Source organism: Notechis scutatus, chromosome 1 (assembly GCF_049901735.1).
Source record: "Notechis scutatus isolate UNSWTSFEM ecotype Mainland chromosome 1, rNotScu1.2, whole genome shotgun sequence".
NCBI classification, from domain to species: Eukaryota; Metazoa; Chordata; class Lepidosauria; order Squamata; family Elapidae; genus Notechis; species Notechis scutatus.
In genome coordinates, this window is record NC_142009.1 from 242309927 (window position 1) to 242331402 (window position 21476).

Consider the following 21476-nt stretch of genomic DNA (forward strand, 5'->3'; position numbering starts at 1 on the left):
TCTTTTTGACAGCAGTTATATATCTAATATGTTCATTACTAATATTCAGTCTGGTAGTAAAATGCTACTGCAAATAGGAGATCCAGTAGTCTTTTTCCTAACAAAGTGCACAAGAAATGCCTTTGATACATTTTTTTTAAATTTTGAAAATTGCATGTTAATTATGTAAACTTCATCAGTTTCTGCATCCATATCATCTGCATCCCATTCTAAAAAAGTTTTTGAAGATTGAACAACTTTTTCTCTGGTATCTTCCGGGAACATCTGGAACTGCTTCAAGTCTCAAATGAAATTCTTTTTTTCTCAATTCTGATGTAATACCAGATTATCTCAGTCCTTTTCCATCTCTATATTTATTATTTTTCTTTCTAAAATTTCCATTTTGTCATTGTTTGCAGTTGTCCTATAGATACTTCAACCCCCCCCCCCCCCCCCCCCCCCCCCCCCCCCCCCCCCCCCCCCCCCCCCCCCCCCCTCCCCCCTCTCCCTTTTTTTTTTTTTTTTTTTTTTTTTTTTTGTAACAACTTCTTTCATCTCCATTTTCAAACCTTTCTTCCATTCTCACTTCAAAAACAACCAGCTCACTTTAGATAGATTCAGATACCTGCTACCCCATCTCATCAAACATTTTTGTAATATTTCTGGATTAATTCACTTTTCCGTTTATCCACAACAAAGTCTTTGTTGATAATTTTAGCAGATGAGGATAAAGAGAGGATAATATAATAGCAACCTTACTAAATATTAACCCTTGTCTGGAGCAACAGTTTGATATTTTTTCATTCCATTGCATCATCGCTCTTGATTTTGCTACCTGAGCTGAGATAGGATTTTGTTTTTTTTAACCTGGTATAGTGTCAAGACAGTTTGGTGAAATAGTTAAGGCTACAGGCTAGTAACTGGGAGATTGTGAGTTCTATCCTAAGGCTGTTCTGTCTTAGTCAAGAAAGCAAATGGGTGACCTTGGGCCAGTCAGTTTTCTCAGCTCTAGGAAGGAGGCAATGGCAATCCACTTCTAAAAAAACATTGCCAAAACACGAAGGGATTTGTCTAGAGGGAGTTGTCAAGAGTCAAAAAGCTGACTCAGAGGAAGACACACATAATATCGAGCAAACAACCCTCAGAGAAATATCTCCCTTTTAGTGCATATTGCACTATGGCAGCCAGTCCAAAACACACCCCTATTAAGAAGTTAGATGTTTGAGATGTAAAAAAATCAGACCAAGATAAACCATTTCAGATTTTTTCCACCTTTAATATAATATATAAGCTGCATGATTCAATTGAAAAACAAACTGAAATATTTTAAAGGGAAAATAACAATAACAAGTGAGAATAGTATAACTGCATAAAGATGCATACCCTTAAACTAATATTTCATTGAAGCACCTTTTGATTTTATGACAGTCTTGTGGGGTAAGAGCCTATCAGCATGGCACATCTTGCCTTGGGAATCTTTGCCCACACTTCCTTGCAAAAGCACTTCATATCTGTCAGATGACGAGGGCGCATCCTGGTCACCCCACTTCTGGCGAAGCCATTCTTTTATTGATTTGGAGGTATGCTTTGGGTTGTTGTGATATTGAAAGGTAAAATTCCTCTTCAGCTTTTTAGTAGAGGCCAGAAGGTTTTATGCCAGAATTGACTGATATATGGAACTATTCATATTTCCCTCCACACCTTGACTAAAGCCCCAGTTCCAGCTGAAGAAAAGCAGCCCCAAAATGATAATGTTGCACCACTCTGTTTCATGGTAGGTATGGTGTACTTTTGGTGATGTGCAGTGCTGTTTGCCTCAAATATACTTTTTGGAATTATGTCCAAAAAGTTCAACCTTGTTCTCATCAGACCATCACACGTTTTCCCACATGCTTTTGATGTAGGTTTTGGCAAAATGTAGCTGGGGTTGGATGTTTTTCTTTGTAAGAAAAGGTTTCCAACTTGCCATCCTACCGCCCCAGCCCAGACATATGAAAAATATGGAAGATTGTTGCCACATGTAGTACACAACCAGTACTTGCCAGAAATTCCTGCAGCTCCTTTAATGTTGCTGTAGGTCTCTTGGCAGCCTCTTGGACCAGTTTTCCTGGGGGTTTTTCATCAATTTTGAAGATAATTTTTGGTAATGTCACTATAGTGCCATGTTTTCTCCTTTTATTGATGACTGTCTTCACTGTATTCCATAATATATCCAATGCCTTGGAAAGTGTTTTGTATCCTTCTTCTGACTGATACCTTCCAACAATGATATCCCTTTGAAGGTTTGTAAGCCCTTTGTAGACCATGGCTTTTGCTGTAAGAGGCAATTGAATAAATGTCAAAAAATAAATCCTACCAGAGCAGCTGAACACAGCAACATCCCTACATAAAAAGGGTATGAACACTTATGCAGCCGCATCATTCTAGCTTTTAATTGTCATATTTTCCCTCTAAAAGATTTCAGTTTGTTTTTCAATTGGATTGTACAGCTTATATGTTACATTAAAGATGGGAAACATTCTGAAATGATTTACCTTGGTCTAATTTTTTTTAAACATTTCTAAAATCTGGCATTTTTACAAGCGGATATATTTCTATATCCATTATGGACTTAGGGAGTTCTTGTTTTCACTATCAATGGGCAGAAAAGAGAAACCTGAATTCCTTCTTAACAGACTCTTTGTTACAAACATAGCTTTAAAAATTATTTCAGTTTGCTGAGAGCACAAAAAATGAAAAGGCATAGGAAACAGATTTATGAACATGGCTTTAGCTCATACAGACATAGCAGATCCAGTACTTTTCCACTGATTTTTTAAAAAAACAAATCAGAACTGTGAATGTGCTACAATGAACTGCACTGCAGGCTGCAGCCCCTGATTGGCATGCTAGAAACATCTTTAGCATACTGCTAAGTAGGGATTGGTGAGGAAAGTGGGTTAGAAAACATGCTTACTGTACCTGCAAGAGACTGCAGAGTGTAACAGCATGGAAACAGGACTGTCCACAGTATGGCACTGTCTTACTAAGTATAATGGGAAACACTGCTAAGAGTTTGCCCTAATGTGTTTTTGGCGATTGCCAAGTGAATGTAGCAATGACAGTGTTGTATATATTTAATTTAATGCCCTATAAAACATTAATCTATAGTGCTTTGAAGACGAGTCTCTTATTATTCTATATGTAGCCAATACTACTTCCTACATAAATATGTAGAGAGGAAGTATGTTTGTATTGAGCATCACTATGCATGGTATGTAACATAAAGATGAACTGGGTTTAGTCTCTGATCATTGCAATAATGTATGAGGTGGATTTTAATCTAAACCAGACAACCTGTGACCCATTGTGTCATCATTTTATCATCCTATTTTGTCATCCTATTTTATCATCCTATTGTTTTTTATTTTTCTTATAAGTATCTATCTCATGTATTCAAAACTATATTTACTGTATCTATATTTACTGTATCTTGTAAGCGATTGACAAATCAAATAAATACTAAAAAAATACTGAAATAATTTCAGAGATTTTTCCATATGCAGACAGAGAAACAGAAAGATTACAGGGAAGCAAATATATCAGTGGAAGCAGGAGCAACTTCTGACTTCCTGTTTGCTTCCCCATTGAGTTTCCTCATGTGAAACTGGCCGTGATCATGGGAAATCTTCCCTCCCTCCCTCCCTTGCTTTTAAGTGTGTGATGAGCATTGTTTCCCTTCAACTGTGCTATATGGCTTCTAGGCAGTATGGGCAGTCCTTCTTTTGCTTCTTTACAAGCCTCCAGGAGGCTAAGGTGTTTTATAGGCTACTAACCTTTATTGGTTTATTTTTTTCAGTTCACAATACAAAATGTGCCATAAGCCATTGCAATGGTTAATCTGTTTGAAACAAAGCTTTAAAATATGAACAGCTGAACTTTCCAAAAGCTTTAGCTCTAGCTTTAGCTTAGTGAGGTTTGATAATTGTCTTGCTCTATCAAAATATAGCCCATTTCATAGGCCATGAATGTAGTTTCAGTTTTTTTCCTTTGATCTTTCAAATAATTCTATTTGAAAAGATATGCATTCATACTTAGCTAACATTAAGTATGCTACTACATTATTTATTAACTGAATAAATGAAGACATATTGACAAATACAAATGTTGTTCCATAGGTATCATATAATGACCCACAAACATATAATTTATTTATGCTATTTAGTAGTAGAATTTTTATCATGACCATATCAACAGATTCTAGCTGATGTACAAAAACAACTCGCACATGAAATATAACCAATTTTTGTTGCAAGTCTTTTGTATAAGATGGTACTAGAACTGCAGCATACTTTCATTAATTATTTCTACAATGGAGAGCAGGACTGTCTGATTTAGCATGGTCACTGGCATGGGTAGGTATTATTTTTTAAAGAGCATTTCCAATGAAAATTTGGTGTTATTATCCCGATTGGCAGTTCTTAAACTGTTTGATCTAAGTATCCCTTTTTTTTCTGAACTCAAATAATGTCAATGCCCCCACAAAAAAAAAAAAAAATAACAAACCAGGCTTTGTTGAATTACACAAATATCTTGATGCCAGCCATCACAAACTGGATCCTTTACTCAGATTTAAGCAATTACAAATTTCTCCATTATCCCCTGGATATGCCCAAACTACTCTTTTGCAAAGTTGTGCATTTGTGTGTGCACAGCCACCTGTTATATTATGTTTACTGATAAAAAGTTAGAAATGAGGCAGTTTCTTTGACAAAATTTCTGCCTTCCCTTGGAGGATTAACCCAAACAGGCTGATGGTATTTTGAGTTTGAATTAAATAGAAGGGTTGCTTGAGGAAGAAGGTCTCTGCATCTGTATGCATTATGTATGCAGCAGATAGAGCTCCACAATCTTCATAGGGCCATTCCTAAATAGGCTAGTAAAATTTAATATAATAGTTTGATTATGTGACATCAAGTAGTTTTTAACTCCTAGCGACCACATAAATAGATTTTCTCCATGATGATGTCTATGCAGATTCTCAGTCATCCAGGTCATGGTTGTCTTAAAGGTGCTTTTTCAAGAAGCATGTTTGTTTTACCTTGAAAGCTTCTTCATCCAAGAAGCTTCTTCGGTTCTGACTGAATGGTGTAAAATAGGAATATAAATCCTTCCATTTTCAGCATTCCATAAGAAGGGAAGAAATTTCTTGGATTAGAAGTGAAATGTCTTCACGGAAAAACAAAGAAAGCCCAGTTTCCTCTTGAAAATCTCCAGGATGATCTATCCCTAACCTGTTCTTTCAAGTCTCCACCATAATCTTTTCTGCTACCATAATTGAGTCCATCCACTTTGCTGTTTTTCTTCTGAACCTTTTCCAGAGAGCTGTGTCTTTGCATAATGTCTCCAAAGCAGGATAATTTTATCTTTTTGCTTCAAATCATTGTGCTTCAAATAAGAATGAATGAATCAATCAATCAAGTGATCCATTGGTTTGTTTTCTTGGATATCCATGGTAATCTCAGGTTTTTCTCCAACTGTAATATAATTGTGTGTGCTTTTTTTTAATGAAATCAACTTTTGATTCTGAAATCTGTACTGAATCTGTTGTGTTTGCAAAGGGAAACATTTTGATAACTTCTTTTATTTTCATTTGGTTTTTTAATTGTTGAAAAGCCCATTTACAAGGGAAATTGAAGATTTATTTTCTGTTCTATTCTCTGTTGGGAGAAAATAATTTTTCAACTCTTCAAAAACATATGTGGGTGGAGTGGGAAGCTAGCTTTGCCAACATATGAAATTTCAGCCATACTGCTTTACTCTTAGAATGATATTTATTCAGATGTTTACTCAGAAGTAATCCCATGTTTGGGTTCTCTATGCAATTTTGAAAGCTCATGATCAGATTATCTGGATGCATTTAATCTTACCAGCTTTTGCACAATTTTATACTAATTACCTCCTGGGTAGAAACTGGCTGTGGCTTTGCATAGCTGTGGAATAAACTATACAAATTTTGGCACCCTACAGTTTTAAAAAAACGAAGCTGCTGGGGGAAGGCCCATATGCATAAATGATTATCAGCTTTCTTGATCTACTTGCTACTTCTTTTGGGGGAAGGGGGTTTGAAAAACCAAATGTTCCCTTGTCTTTTCATACAGTAGGAGAAGATTTTAACAGCCTGCAGGAAAGCGTTTGGAAAGAGTTCCATGCGTGAGTGTTTCGAACAGACACTAGGTGTCAGCTGATTCATACAATGCTAGCCAATAATTGCCAAGAGGGTGAAGAGCTGTCCTGATGCATTTTGCTGTGGCTTGGTTGCTATGGAAACTGCTGCTTTTGTACGTGTATTGTGTGTGCAACCCCTCTACCATATGGGTTCTGCTTCACAGACACTGCAGATTATGGAAACATGTTGCCACAATATAGCTCTTAATGGTGTTGCCTGGGTCATGAAGAAACTATCCTTTCTGATTGTTAAAAACACAACCAAACAACCCTTCTCCATGCCTCTTCTCCCGCCATTTTCTGTAGGCTCAGTGCATCTGTGGGCAAGCAGGGTCTTAAAGGTACCAGAAGGCAGACCCCTGAAGTTGAACAGAAAAGAATGAATATTTCCATTTTCTTTGTATAAAAAGTTGGTGACAGTGTTTGTGCTGTGAAACAGTTAAAAGGACTTGAAGAAGCTTTGTGAGGTCAGCCTGTCCTAGCCGAGAGCCCATTAGACCCCTTGGACTACACACCAAATCATCCCCAGTCGAGGGTTGATGGGATTGTTATGAAACTGATCTGGAAAACAACACCAGAAAAACGGCTCAAAAGTATAAAACTGCAGTGAGCTTCGAAGCATGACAATTCTGCTAAAATCTCACCATAACACATATTTTATCTTTAAGCCTTATGTTAGCAATTACCAATAATCAGGCTAGCATGTATTCATGAGAGGAAAGATACTGACTTTAAAAAAAATAATCCTGCTCATCTTTTAACCTTTTACAATCAAGGGACTTTCTCAGTGGGGCGAGTAGTTCCACACAGAATTAACTCATGTGCTTGTGTGTGCCTATAGGTATCGGTAATCCTAATTTATCTGAAAATACTGGTAGCTACGATTTTTTCTAAGGTTTTTGGCTAGGAAGACATTTTTTTAAACCTAAATACTGCAAAACTCTTAGCTGTTGTCCAGTTCTATGCCAGTCTGACTATTCAACATTCATACTTCCTATTGAATAAGCTTGGTCTGAGCATCTGTTTTAACTCCTGCAGCTTGCTATACATCATCTTTGTTTGTGAGTTGATTAAACCAAGTCATGGCCAGAATAATTATACCCATCATCTATTAGAGAATCTTGCTTGTTCTAAAGAGAGAGGACAATACAAGAAAGAAGTCAACAGGACATTATCAAAAGCAAAAGGTGTTTTAAAGGTGTCACTGTATATACCATATTTAAAATAAAATTTGAAGCCAATAACTATAATAACTGCAGTAATTTAACAGTTGCTCTGGGATAAACTGTTTTTTGTCAACATCCTGTATACAGGTTTTCCATAGGATGACCAAAACATATAAGTTATGAGTCTCAGAAAATTGAATGATATGTAATAATATTTTAATTGTTTTATTCTATTCAAACAAGCTAACAATAACTAAGTCGCTTGGATAGTGAGATGGGTGGCATCTAAATTTAATGATAAAAATAAACTGTGACTGTCTTAATAATATGAGGTAACATTACTATGATGTAATGTTAAATTGAAAAATGAAACATGGTATTACAAGCAAAACACTTTAAAAATTGATGAAATTATTCATTGGACTCTTCCTTGCTTACTTATTTGGACTGGAGTGAGAAATCCAAAGCTGTAAAGATCGTGTAGATTCTTGCTTCTTATGATTGCAAGATCCAAGACCAGAAACTCTGACTCACAGACGAACACAATACAGAAGCCTGATGATGGCAGATGAGATTCTGCCGAAACGTTGCTACAACTTTAAAAGCACAACTATAATGACGTGGGAAAATACCCGAACAAAGCTGAATACCATATATATATGCACACACACACACACACACACACACACACACACACAGAGGCATATATTTAAAATGTATAAAGATATATCTATCTGTTTATTTATCTGCCTGTGCTCATTATGAAGCACTTTCCTGCAAACTTCCTTGGTTGCAACTTTATAGACAGGTAAAAGAAAATATTCCTTTATACATTGTGCAGTATTGCCCCTGAGATTGGACTTCTTTGCAAAAAGGATTAGTTTACCTGTGATATATTTCTATATATCATCCTCTAAAACGAGAGGCAGCAAGACTTTCAATACCACGTTTATTTTTTATCATCAATGTATAATGTAAAATGTATAATATTCTAAAGTTGTGCATTCAGAATGCATTTCTTGTTTAGTATTTCAGTTTACTATTCTATTATCGTTTGTTTTGCAGATTGCATGTGGTTCAGAGCACAATCTAGCAATAGTTGGTAAGTAGTATATTTTTTTGTTAAATGTTCTGAAGTCTTCCTCTTTTGGTTGTATGCTAATTGTAGACCAAATTATTTAGAAAGTATTCTAAGGTATATATTCTGGAATTAGTGCAAATTAAAAACGTAGAAAAGAAGGAAAAAGGGATAGAAAATGCAGAAAAGGAAACAGAGAAATAGAACAGAAGGAGAAACAATATAGTAAATTATGACTTCCCCCTTCATCGTGACAAATACAAATGTTCTCTGAGAATACAACAATCATTTCTTCCTATATCTCATCTCTTTTCTATAAACAAATTCTTAAAACCTGACATTCTTAGTCAGCAACAGTTCATTAAGGGTTACAAAAAATCAAGATATATATTTTAACTTTAAATAAAATATATATTCTTTCCTTTATATATATTCCTCCCCTTTATTTTCACATTGTAATTTATCACTTATTCTAAAAATATAACAAAAAGTATCTTTTTCCAGATCTTTAGAGCTTCGTCATTCAGTCCTAGACAGCAAAAATCCATTAGCGGTTGGGGTACCAGAAAGATTTTAAATAATTGATTAAATAAACCAACTTTGTATTATTTCTGATTGATATTAACAGTCTTGATCTTAATCACTTTAAATAATGTCTCAGAATGATTTCTTGTTATTTTCTTTTTGTCTCTTCTCTGAAAATCCTTTGAAACTTTAACAAATCTCTTTTGTAAATACAAAATACAAACTTTTTCCCAATCATTCTTCTAGTTCATTATTTATATATCCCTTTTAATTATTAAGACATCAACCATTTCATTTGTATATCCACTGTAACATCTTTTTCCATATCATTCTTATAACTCATCATTATTAAATCCAAGGGAGATGGGTGGTTAAGAAATATGAAATATAAAATATATCAATCAATCAATGACTCAATCAATCAATTAATCCAGGTTTGAATTCGCCTCAATCTGGGTGTTATCCAGTAAAATTTGTTCCTCTTTTTTAACCTCATTTAAATCCAGTTTTTCCATAACAGACAATTTTAAGATTAACTTCCGAATACATTGTTCCCAAATATCCTTGAATTCATTCAGAGTTAAAATATTTTGCTGCATTCTGTATTAGTGAGTTGAATTTAAGTGTTCTTTATTTATAAATCTATAATTCCTCCTAGTTCTACTGTCATACCTTCAAAATCCTTATTCTGTTTTTTTTCCTAAACCATATTTTCCTGTGGAAAGTTTTCTTATAATTAATTTCAAAAAAATTTCAAATCTCTCTGGACCCTTAATCTGTCAATAACTTTCTGAAATCAAGAGTCTAACCATCCTTTTATTGTTATCCCCTCCTTTTAAAGCCTTAATCTTGTCCTTAGTGCTTCTTTATTCAAGAATTGAAGGAAACTCAATGTTGTAAAGGTTCTTAATAGGTTCTTAATTCTGTCAACGACAGAAGTGCTGATTTACCATCTGCTTATCAGGTATTTAAGAACCATGGGTGTGGCAGCACAATTGCCAGCCATTAACACACCAATCAACCAATAGGAAGGCACCATATAAACATGACTCACAGAATAACCCAAAGCACATATCCCAGTAGAGAGAAGTTCTCTGAAGATGGGCTCCAGCACAAGTCTGAAAGCTTGGAAGTGGAAATTTAGTCCAGTGACTCACCAAGATTCAATCTTGCAACATTATCTTGGAACATAATTGCCTTCATTCATGAGATTCTTCATAGTTGAAAAGCAGTTAAAATATAATTCCGAAAGTGATTAACGAGGCTCGACTGAGCTTTTTGTCCATATACACCATGTTACTGGCTATGAGTTTGATGGAACTCCCTTGACTCTCAGCCACTTCAATCATGAGTTTACCGCAAAAGCTTTGATTCCTGCTATCCATTCACAAGGAGCAGCTGTCCAGAGTGCATATGTGCAGTCTCTTGATCTCTCCTATTTCTGGAGAGATTGAAAGTGGCCAGAATTTGCCTTCTGATCGTTGATTCTGTGGCAACATGATCTCTGCTCCTTCAAGGATGTTCAGCTCATCGTGTCCTCACCAGAAATAATTGGAATTGTTGGTGAAATACTAACTCTAGCAAAGCTTTGGTCTACAAATCTCAAATAATACAATTAATAATTTCTCACATACAGACAAAACCCTGTTGTTTCCAGTGCCTGCGGTTGCAGTAATTTCCCACGTAATGCTGTATTAGTGGTGAGATCTTTTCACCCAGCACAGAGCATTTGTGTACAGCAAGGAAGCACAGCATGTCCTTGTATTACTTTTATCAATTATACATGATAAATTCTGCCTTGACTAAGACTACATTGTATGAGCTTCCCGAAAGACCAGCATGGTAGCATGTTAACAACTCCTTCCTTCTCCTAGCTGTCCTAATCATATCCATAGTTTGCTTACAGGGTATTTAGCAGGAATTCTTCCTAACAACCAAATATTATTCCTTAGGTCTAGCATTTATATCACTGTGCCATCAAGATTTATATGCTTGAGTAAGAGATAGACATAACCGTTCAATTTGTTTATTGTCAAAATCCTTGTTCAGTGGTATTATAATAATACATTCTAATTTAGGCAGCAGCCAAATTTATTCTACAAGTGAAAACCAAACAAAACAGAAGAAGAATAAAATAAGTGAGAAATATCAAGTGCAAAATAAAACATAGCTGCAGGGAATTATGTCAGGAAGGATTGATATCGATACAGGGGATCTTAACTAATAAGCAGATTTAAACAAATATAAATATGCATAATTAATATTTACATTTGCTAACTGCAATGATTACAAGAAAAGAAATTCTCTAGAGAAAAAGAATGGATATTTGCATAGTGTCATTGCTTTGTAGTAAATATATAATCTTTGGAATTTTTGCCAAGCAAAAAAAGGCACATTTTAAAATTAATGTATTTTATGTACACGCAGGATCTAACAATAAACTATATTTATACTTACTCTGCTTTCCTACTCTCACAGAGGGAGGCTTTACTAGTCACAGAATAATTTTGCTTTTAAGAATGTAAGAGTTTATGGTTGAATAGATTATCATGAAAAAAGAGATTGGGAGATTTTGAAATATAAGTTAAACAGGTGAAAAAATAGTTTATCTAGGCACCAATAAAGCATAGTATTCTGCATTAATGGAATGCAGTTTTACTTGGAACAGCTTACACCTTGCAACGATACCTTGCAACAATAATCTCACAAAGCCTTGCAGTTTAGATATCAGCCAAGTCATTTAACATGCTGGCCTCCTACAAATGAGGTAGGAGGTATTAACATGTTTCTTGTTCAGGAAGATCTAACTATCAGAACTTACATATGTGTATAGCTGTTTCTGAAAGGAAAAATTAAAATAAACCAAATGCATATGCAGACATTAATCAGATATTTTAAAATGCCCGGCAATCTCTGATTTTCAATCATTATTATGTCCAATATGTCAGTAGCTGAACAACGACAGTGTGCCACTGTCAGGTAATTATAAGAGATAGCCAATTAGTTTTCCCTCCATAACAAACATTTTGTACTGTCCATAATTTATGAGTGGGGTGATTTTACTGTCCAGGATGGTACACGCCTCTTGCTTGAGCAAGGAGTTGGACTTGAAGACCTTCTGGGTCCCTTTCAGCTATGTTATTCTATTATTCTGTTACCTGAATCATGTTGATGGAAATTGCTGACAAGGTTAATCATGATAGATTAAATTGTGTGCTTAAATTGTGAGATCCTTATTTAGAAGCTTATTTAAATATATCTATCACATAAAAAATGGGATGGAGAAAAGCTGGTCTATGTTCTAATAACTCTGCTTCTCAGGGTATCTGAGAAAGCTGATTTGCTTAGAGCAGTTGAAGTCACAAAGCTATCATCAGATGAATTTTAGATTTGTTTGAACCCAATGGATACATTCAGACTATTTTATTGGGTTATTTGATGGTGCCTTCACATCTTGCATGAATCTAGCTATTCTGGCATAGGCAGTGAAGGTAAGAAAATAATTGATTGGCATGGTGAAAATACAGATCAGTTATTAAGTGTACAATCAATTTAAGGATTAAAAATGAAATGTTGAATGGTTTAAATAACTGTTTCCCAACCCTAGCAAGTTTGAGAAGTACTATATAGACTTCAAACCCCAGAATACAGGTTCCTCCAGTAATTGGGACTGGTGTTAAAGAAAATCTTTCAAACTGCAGCTCTCTTGCATCTTTATAGATTGGTTAGAATTGAGCTTGGATGCGGCAAAACAGTTTTTTTTTAATCGAGGAAATTACAAACAATATCTTTGTGTTGCAAATCATATGTAATCATACAATCAATAAGAAAACAACAGGAGTCCAAATGGTAGGGTTAAACTGCCCTAAACTAACTATAGTTTATTCGTGAAGTTGTTTACAAATCACACTAAGCAAAAGACAAGCAAGTAACCTACATGATGCCTTAACGTGAGATGAAAAGTGTAGTGCATAGTTTACTCTTTTGATGACTGTTTGTGGTTATATAAACAGATGATAGCCATGATGCACAGACAGAAGGCTGCTTCTCTTCCCATTTGGGTTGCCAAATTTTCCACACAGTATTTGAAGTTTATCTTTTTCAAATTTTATGTGTTTAAACCTTTGGGGAGAGATTTTGCAGAAAGTGGATGGAAGGAAAGTTTAAGGTGCTTATATATTTCATAGGATAAAGCAGAACAGGACACTACCTGGTTAAGGCATCTTTTTTTAATTATATAGCAAATATCATGTTATTCAGCCCTCTTAGTGACTAGTGGAATATCAATGGCATTTTTTTTCTGAGACAGAAGCATAAACAAACTTTGTCACAAATGCTGCTTTGTGGGTGTTTTGCTGCTGACAGATCCCTGGTGGGACAGTTGCTACTAGGCACAAAGAACAGCTAGTGTTTATCAGAATTCTGATTTACTTTTCAAAATGAATGATGAAGTGATAGGAGTTCAAGCTCTTCCTCTATAAAAAATGCCATGCAAGCTCAAACAAGTACTGGCTCTTTTCCAGAGGCTTTCTGTCTTATAAATAATCATATCAGAGAGCTTTTCAGGAAAAGTTGTTCCTGTATTAAGAATTGCAGTGTGTGTGTGTAGATAAAATATGTGTATGGTAAGCATGATGCCTAACCACTCTAGTCCAACTAGTCTCATTCTGGTCTAAACATAAGATTTTTAGCCATTCTTTTTTTGGATATTCTGATAGTCCTGTTTGTTTGTTTTGCTTCTCTACTAACCATGTGGGATAGAAAAGTTCAAATAGATTTGCAATCTCCAAAAAATATAATCTGTTTCTGAACTGTACCAGGTTTCTTTTAGAAAGTAATTTTTTGAAAAAGGAAATAAATGGACTTTTATAAAGTCCAAACATAGCTGGGATATTATAGGGCTGACAACATTAAAAAGAACTAGTGTCCTGTGGACAAATGAAACATTTGAACTTACAGCATGCTCCAATTCGTAACAAACGCTGAATTGATCTTGAACAAAAATAAGTTAAAATTAAAAGGAATGAATGAGAAAATGGATATAAGCCTGGACTGTAATTCTGTTTCTCTGCTTCCCCTCTTCCCCTTGAAATATTATTAGAATACAATCTAACAACTGATGTATCTCAAGATGATTTTCAAAAGTTCATATTGCAGTAGAAAATAATAGTAATTATTGTTAATACCATTTTACTTCTTATTTCAAGTAGGGGAATCTCTCAAATTCATGATGGTAATTCATCTATTAAATATTTTGACATCCAGTTTGATTAATTGGAAGAAGTGGGAAAAGCAGAATGAGAAACATAGGCAATCTATAATGACATAGGCAGTTAGAACAAGGGTTCTTCCAGACTGTATGTTCAGCCATCTCTTGTTAGATCCAGGTCCCCTTGGTTGGTCCAGACTCCAGACTGTGTGGGAGTTAACCAGACAGTGATATTTACCATTTTTGTGGGGGGTTGTCCCTTCAGCTTTGAAGGATGCTGTACTGTGTTCCCTCATCAAGAGACCATTGTTGGACACAATGATTTTAGGTAATTTCCATCCACATCTTACCTTCCCTTTTGAGAGTGGTTTGTTGAGAAGGTGGTTGGCTTTAGCTCCAAAGGATCATGAAGGACACAGATTATCTGGACCCATTTCAGTCAGATTTCAAGCTGGATCATTATAGGGAGATCATTAGCCACACTTGTGAATGATTTGAGGTGGAAACGCACTGGAGATTGTGCATTCGTCCTCATGTTCCTTGAACTCTCATTGGCTTTCTGTACTGTCAATCACAGTATCCTTCTGGACTAGCTACAAGGACTGAGAATGGGAGGAACCATTTTATGGTATTTCCTGGTTAACACCATTCCTTGAGTATCTTGATAACATTCAGGAAGCTATTAAAGCTTGGGTGTTCTCCTAGGCTTTGTGGCTGAGAGAATGGAGACTGTATTACAAGATATATTTGGTTATATCTTATTTTCAAGGTTGCTTGTAATTTACTTTTTGTTTTTGCAGTTTTTTTTTCTTTAAAGCTTCTCAGAGTCATTGGGAGTTTGGTGGCCTATAAACTGTAATAAAAGGAAGACAATAAGAACAGCAACGACAATAATAAATTATTCAATGTATTTGTAGTATTTGTATTATTATTGAATTAAATTATTCAAACAAATGCAGTCTAGGGCAGATCTGAAAAAAAATCATCAAATGATTCAAAGTGCAGATTGTGCAAAGAAACAGAAGAAACAGTAGAAAATTTCACAAACTGACAGTGACCAAAAAGATTTCCCTGGACTATCTGTAAGAATGATCATGTGCCAATGATGAAAAATTGGTGGGAACATAGAGTTGAAAAAATAGTTGAAAATGAGTAAATTACAATATTGTGGATTTCTGAATACAATCTGATAAAATCTTGGCTCATAGCATACCAGATTTAACTATGGTTAAAAAGAAGAAAGTTTGGATAATTGATATGGCAATACCAAGGCATAGTAGAATAGAAAACAAAGAATTGGAGAACACAAAGTATCAAGATTTGAAAATCAAAAATGAAAGGTTATGGCATAAACCAGTCAGGGTGGTTGTGGTAGTTATTGGCATACTGAGTGCCATACCAAAACATCTTGCACTGCACTTAGAAAATTGGCACATTCACAAAATTTTCATTTGTCAATTATAAAAAGCCACAGTGCTTGGATTCACACATATGCTATGCTGATTTATTACAACATCCTAGGTTCTTGGGAAGAATTTGATGTTTTTGAAGGCCAATACCTGCTAAAGAACTAGGATTCCACATTTTTGTGTATATATAATAATAAAAAATGCTAATGTGGAATGGTCCCTTATTTTTATAGCTATGTAACATCTCTGTCCTGGCTTGTGTCCCACATGCTGTTGTCTTTTTCTCTCTCTTAAACTTTGTTCTAATATGCCTGCTATTGAATCCCATTGGACAAGTCTTCAGTCACTTTTATTTCTTTGTGTATAGATGTAACATTTTTCATTTTCTGATCATCTGATCCTCTATTCTCAGCTCTGTGTTAAAACATTTCCTCCAAATAACTCCAAAAGGCTATTTTTGATTGACAGAAAATCACAGCCAGTGACAGAGCTTTTATCTTAATTGTTTTAAAAGGCTTTCCCAAATTAGTACCCTTGAACTGGGTTTGGACTGTAATTATTTATTTATTTGAATATCACCTTTAAGGCATCAAAACATATTCGACACCTTCCTCTTATTTTCCCCACAATAACAACCCCGTGATAATCCTAATTTCCATCCAAGATGGAAAAGCCGGTACCAAGGCAATAGTCAGATAAGAGGAGTTTGAGCCCGGCCAAGAAAATAATTTGAGAATACATCTCAGACAAGCTCCTCCTTAGTTCACATGAAGATATAATGAAGGATGGGGAAGCACATTCAGATTCTGTTACTACAGCTGTTATAATGAAGATGCTTATGATTAGCTTTTTACGTGTCTCAGAGTTGGGTTCATAAGGGTTAGCTTGGCACAAGGCTCAAGGCAATCGTCGGAACCCTGATACTATATTTCTTAGCCTCCTAGCCTACTTTGTTGGGCTGGCAACCTTCCCCGCCATGTGGGGAAGGTTGTGTTAAGAATGTATATTTTTATAAATATTATTAGGTTGCCTCGGAGCTACATTGTTGTGTTATATAATTTCAGTTATGTAATGAGGCTTCTCTGATTTCTGGATCATAGCTCTCTGTGAATTTCTGAAAACTGCTAAGAAGGGAGTTCCTGACCTTCCTAAATATATTGGAAGAAAGGGAGGATTTAATCCTGTGATGGAAGCTGTCCTTAAAATGTACTTCTTTGTAATTATTTCCTGACTGGCATACTCACAGTTTAAGTTCTGTCTTCATAAACTAAAAAAATCTTCAGGTATAAATTATTAAAGCCATAGCTGGCACATGGTAATCTTAGCTGCGGTCAACATGGCACATCCTGAACTCTACTGGCCCAAACTCAAGAAGAGCAGATTGTTTGTTTTTCCTTAGGACAACCTTGATTTGGGCACAATAAACAAAATTGCTGAAATCTACATGGTCTAATTTACAGTAAGCAATATTTCATAACATACCCCTTCCCGTATCCTCCATAATTTCTCATGCAACCTATAAAATAGATGGCAATCAAGATATTAATCACTGTCCAAATTAGACATAGTCATAAACTAAAATATCTGTATCTATTTTATTAGGAAGGTAGTATAAAACTGCCTGTTCTTATATGTGAAAACACATCCCCTCCCACTTGTAACAGTATGACTGTAACTTGTTGCTTGTATCCTTACGATTTATATTGACTGTTTCCTAGTATGATTTGATTACTTATTGTACCCTATGACTATTATTAAGTGTTGTACCTTATGATTTTTAACTCTTGACAAGTGTATCTTTTCTTTTTATGTACACTGAGAGCATTTGCACCAAGACAAATTCCTTGTGTGTCCAATCACACTTGGCCAATAAAGAATTCTATCTATTCTATCTGCTCTCCAGATATACTGGCAAAATCATATTATCTCTACCTAGTATCATAATTGGAATTACAAGCTAATATGTTTGCAAGAAGCCAAGTTGTTAAAGAGATTCTAAAAGCAATTTTTTCCTTATATTCATTCATAGTTAATAATTAGGCTTTGTACTAAAATCAAATAATCACTATTACTTTTTTGCAGTTAGACAAAGAACATGAATAGGATGTATACATAGTGCTTGGATGTTTTTGATTCAATAGACATTATGTGTTCATGACTTGAAATCAATGTGTTCAGATAGACCTAAAGAGAAAATTGAAAAAAGGGAGTAGTAACTCAAGTAAGGAGATAGAAAGCAAGCACCTTGTAAGTGAATGAGCTTATGGTTCAAATCAATGGCATCAAGTGTTTTGAAGAAGCTTGCAGATGTCACTTTGAGCCTCTTTCCATGAATTTTGAGAAATAGAGGATCGATGCAGTGGCAGAAGATAGGATAAGAATAAGAGTTGTTGCTAACTTCAAAAGGGGCCAAAAAAAGAGAACATGGTTAATTAAAGTTTAATTAGCTTGATGCTGATGCCAGACAAAACTCTGGAACAGATTATTAAAAAGTGATTTTTAGAAAAGAATGCATGGCTTGGTAGACATTAGCATGGCTTTATCAACAATAAATCATGCTAAACAAAACTGATATTTTTTTGATGGAGGGACAAGTTCAGTTAACCATGAGATGGTAAGGTACACAGTATACCTTGACTTCAACCAATTTCACATATTTTTTTTTATATATGTCAAAAATATGGTTTAGATTCCATGCTACTATTATATAGATGTTCAATAAATAAACATCAGTGATTCTTATTTGGACTGGAGGAAAGTATACAATGGTGTGCTCAGGATTCTTCTCATAGCTGTATGCTCACTTATAAGTGAGTTGAATAGGAGGTTTGAAAATATGATTCTGAACTTTTTACTAAGGTAGATGGGAACACTAGATTAGAAGGTGGTATCTAGATACAGGAAGATCTTGGCAAACAGTAGATAAAAAACCAGCAACGTGAATTTCATCAAATGCAAGGTCCTACATTTGGGAAGGAAAGAACGAGAATTGGGAGTGCATACTGGGCAGCAGGCCATGTGAAAAGAATTCAGATGTCTGCAACACAAGCTGTATGTGAACCATGTATGATCTGGTTGCAAAAAACAAACAAACATTATAGTCTGCATTAGTAGAGATATACTGTAATGATCAGAAGTCATCCTTGCTCTGCAGCTGCCAAAAAACCCAACACAGTTCTAGGCTGCATTAACAGAGGGACTCAAGATCACATGAAGCGTTAACACCATTTTATAATGCCTTGGTAAGGCCACACTTGGAATACTGCATCCAGTTTTGGTCACCATGATGTAAAAAAGATGTTGATACTCTAGAAAGAATACAGAAAAATAAATATGATTAGGGGACTGGAGGCTAAAACATATGAAGAACGGTTGCAGGAACTGGGTATGTCTAGTCTAATGAAAATAAGGACTAGGGAAGACATGATAGCAGTGTTCCAATATCTCAGGGGCTGCCACAAAGAAGAGAGAGTCAAGCTATTCTCCAAAGCATCTAAGGTCAGGACAAGAAGAATGGATGGAAAAAATCAAGTAGAGAAGCCACTTAGAACCAAGGAGAAATTTCCTGACAGTTAGAACAATTGATCAGTGGAATAACTTGCCTCCAGAAGTTGTGAATGCTCCAACACTGGAAGTTTTTAAGACGAGATTGGAAAACCATTTGTCTGAAATGGTATATGTTTCTGGCCTAAGCAGGGGGTTGGACTAGAAGACCTCAACCTATTCTATCCTTCTCTATTCTATTCTCTTCCTATTCCTATTTCCATTTCTATTCTTCTCCATGTTGGTCAAACCACACTTTGTATATTTCATCCAGTTTGGTTGCATTTTAGGAAGGAGATTGTCCAATGAAGAGCAACCCAGATGAGAAATGGCCTGGAAGGAAAAGCTTAGTCAAATAGTTGAAAGTCTGTTGTTTAGCCTGGAAAGGAAAAGTAATAGGGAGATGTGATTACTGTTCTGAAATGCCTGAAAGGCTGCCATGTGGAAGATAATGGAGAATTGTTCATACACTAGCTATTTGAGAAGACAAGAGGACAGTGGCAGGGGTAGGATTCAAAATTTTTAACAACCGGTTCTGTGGGCATGGCTTAGGTGGTGGGCATGGCTTGGTAGTCATGTGACTGGGTGGATATGGCTTGGTGGTCATGTTATTGGCTGGGCGTGGCCAACTCAGTATCACTCACATCAAGGCATGCATCTCCTCGCCTGGCCTCTCATGACTGTGGGGATGCTGCAACAGTCGTAGGTGTGAAAAATGGTCATAAATCACTTTTTTCAGTGCCATTGTAACTTTGAATGGTCACTCCTCACAAGCAAAGTACCAGCAAAGGAGGGAGAAAAAACTCCAGAGACGTTCCAGAGACAGGAAGTCTAGTCCTGCCAAGAACATAATAAGGGTTAACAGAGAGGCAGTTTCTGTAAGCAACACCAGAATGTTTCCTTCCTGCCTTCCTTACAGGATTAGGCCAGTAATTTCTTCTACCAACCGGTTCTCTGAACTGCTTAGAATGTTAACAACCGGTTCTAGCGAATAGGTGCGAACTGGTAGAATCCCACCCCTGGACAGTGGGTTTATATTACAGAAAAGTAGATTTTGGTTAGAATCAGGAATATTTTTATAACTGTAAGAGTCATATATCGGTAAAGAAGGTGGACAGTTCTTTACTGAAGATGTTTAATAGCTGTCTGTTGGGAATGCTAAAATACCGAATTCCTGCATTTGGCAGAGAATTAAAACAGATGTTTCCAAAGTCCCTTGCAACACTTATATTCTATGTGCAAAATGTTATGAATCCATGAACTTATGAATCTAAATTTATATTCCAAATAAATGTGCATGTGAAATATTCTAGCAGGGCTTTGTTGAGACTATGCTTCCTTTGAATGCCTGCTTTTTTTTTTTTTTGCCAAGGAACAGTCACATCTGTTTAGCAGAGAATGAGTTAAGCTCTGTGTGTAGGCAACTCACTAAGATGGGCAATGAAGCAGCAGAATTCAATTTGCAGTAGTGACCTAAGAAGGACTATTTTTTAAAAAAATAGGTCAGAGGAAATACAGGCCTATAACCAAAAAATAAAAAGACTCCCCCTGCTTTGCCCCCACTCCCCTGGGCTTGTTTATTTGTGTAACAAGATGGCTCCAAGGTGGAGAAACCAGATTAAGTATTATTGTATGATCAGTCCTTGAATCTTCCATTGTAAAATCATTGTTTGTTTGTTTTTTTTTAAAAAAAAAACAGCACTAGATTCTTGTTCTCAAACGCAGAGCAAAACTTGGGGCATAGTTGCTTTGGAACTTCACAGAGAGTTAAAACAATAGAATTCCAAATAATCAGGTTGCAATTAAATTGTTTAAAATACAAGTTTACATGTACTGAATTGTATGTACTGAGCTGGCAGAGCTCAGTTCTCATTGCTGAGATTTCTTCTTTTTGTTGTAGTTCCTTTTATTTTCTGGATCATGAAGGCCAGCTTTCCATTTATAGCATGTGAAAAATAAATAAAATAAAATAAAATTTCTCATTTTCATTTATACTTAAGCATGTTCTTTAAAAAAATAAGCTGCATTCACTTATTCTACATATTTTGGCCAGTATTATACTTTTTGGTATAAAAATCATATAAAGATAGATCAACATTATGAAATATACAGTATAGGACTTGTTAGATTCTCTAAATTTTCACATTTTTGTTGAAAACCAGTGTAACAACTGTGTTGTCATCAAACCAGCCTTTCCCATATTTTTCTTTAAAAGTACAAATATTGCCTACAATATTTCAGGAATGTTACGCTACAATGTACGATAATGTAACATTGCTCCAAAGTATAAAGTAAGAAAAGAAAGAAAATTAAGTACAAATTATTCCTGGATAATATATAATTGAAAAGAAAACACATTA

General features: G+C 35.4%; 1 protein-coding gene across 3 annotated transcripts in view; it reads left to right on the forward strand.

Annotated features, from left to right (window-relative positions):
- The window catches only part of SERGEF (secretion regulating guanine nucleotide exchange factor), a 76510-nt gene that overhangs the window by 26533 nt on the left and 28501 nt on the right, over positions 1–21476 (forward strand). For all 3 annotated transcript variants that reach the window (XM_026668315.2, XM_087951234.1, XM_087951245.1), the window contains one exon: positions 8418–8454. In XM_026668315.2, the coding sequence (XP_026524100.1) occupies positions 8418–8454 (37 nt within the window). The remainder of the gene's footprint in view (positions 1–8417; positions 8455–21476) is intronic.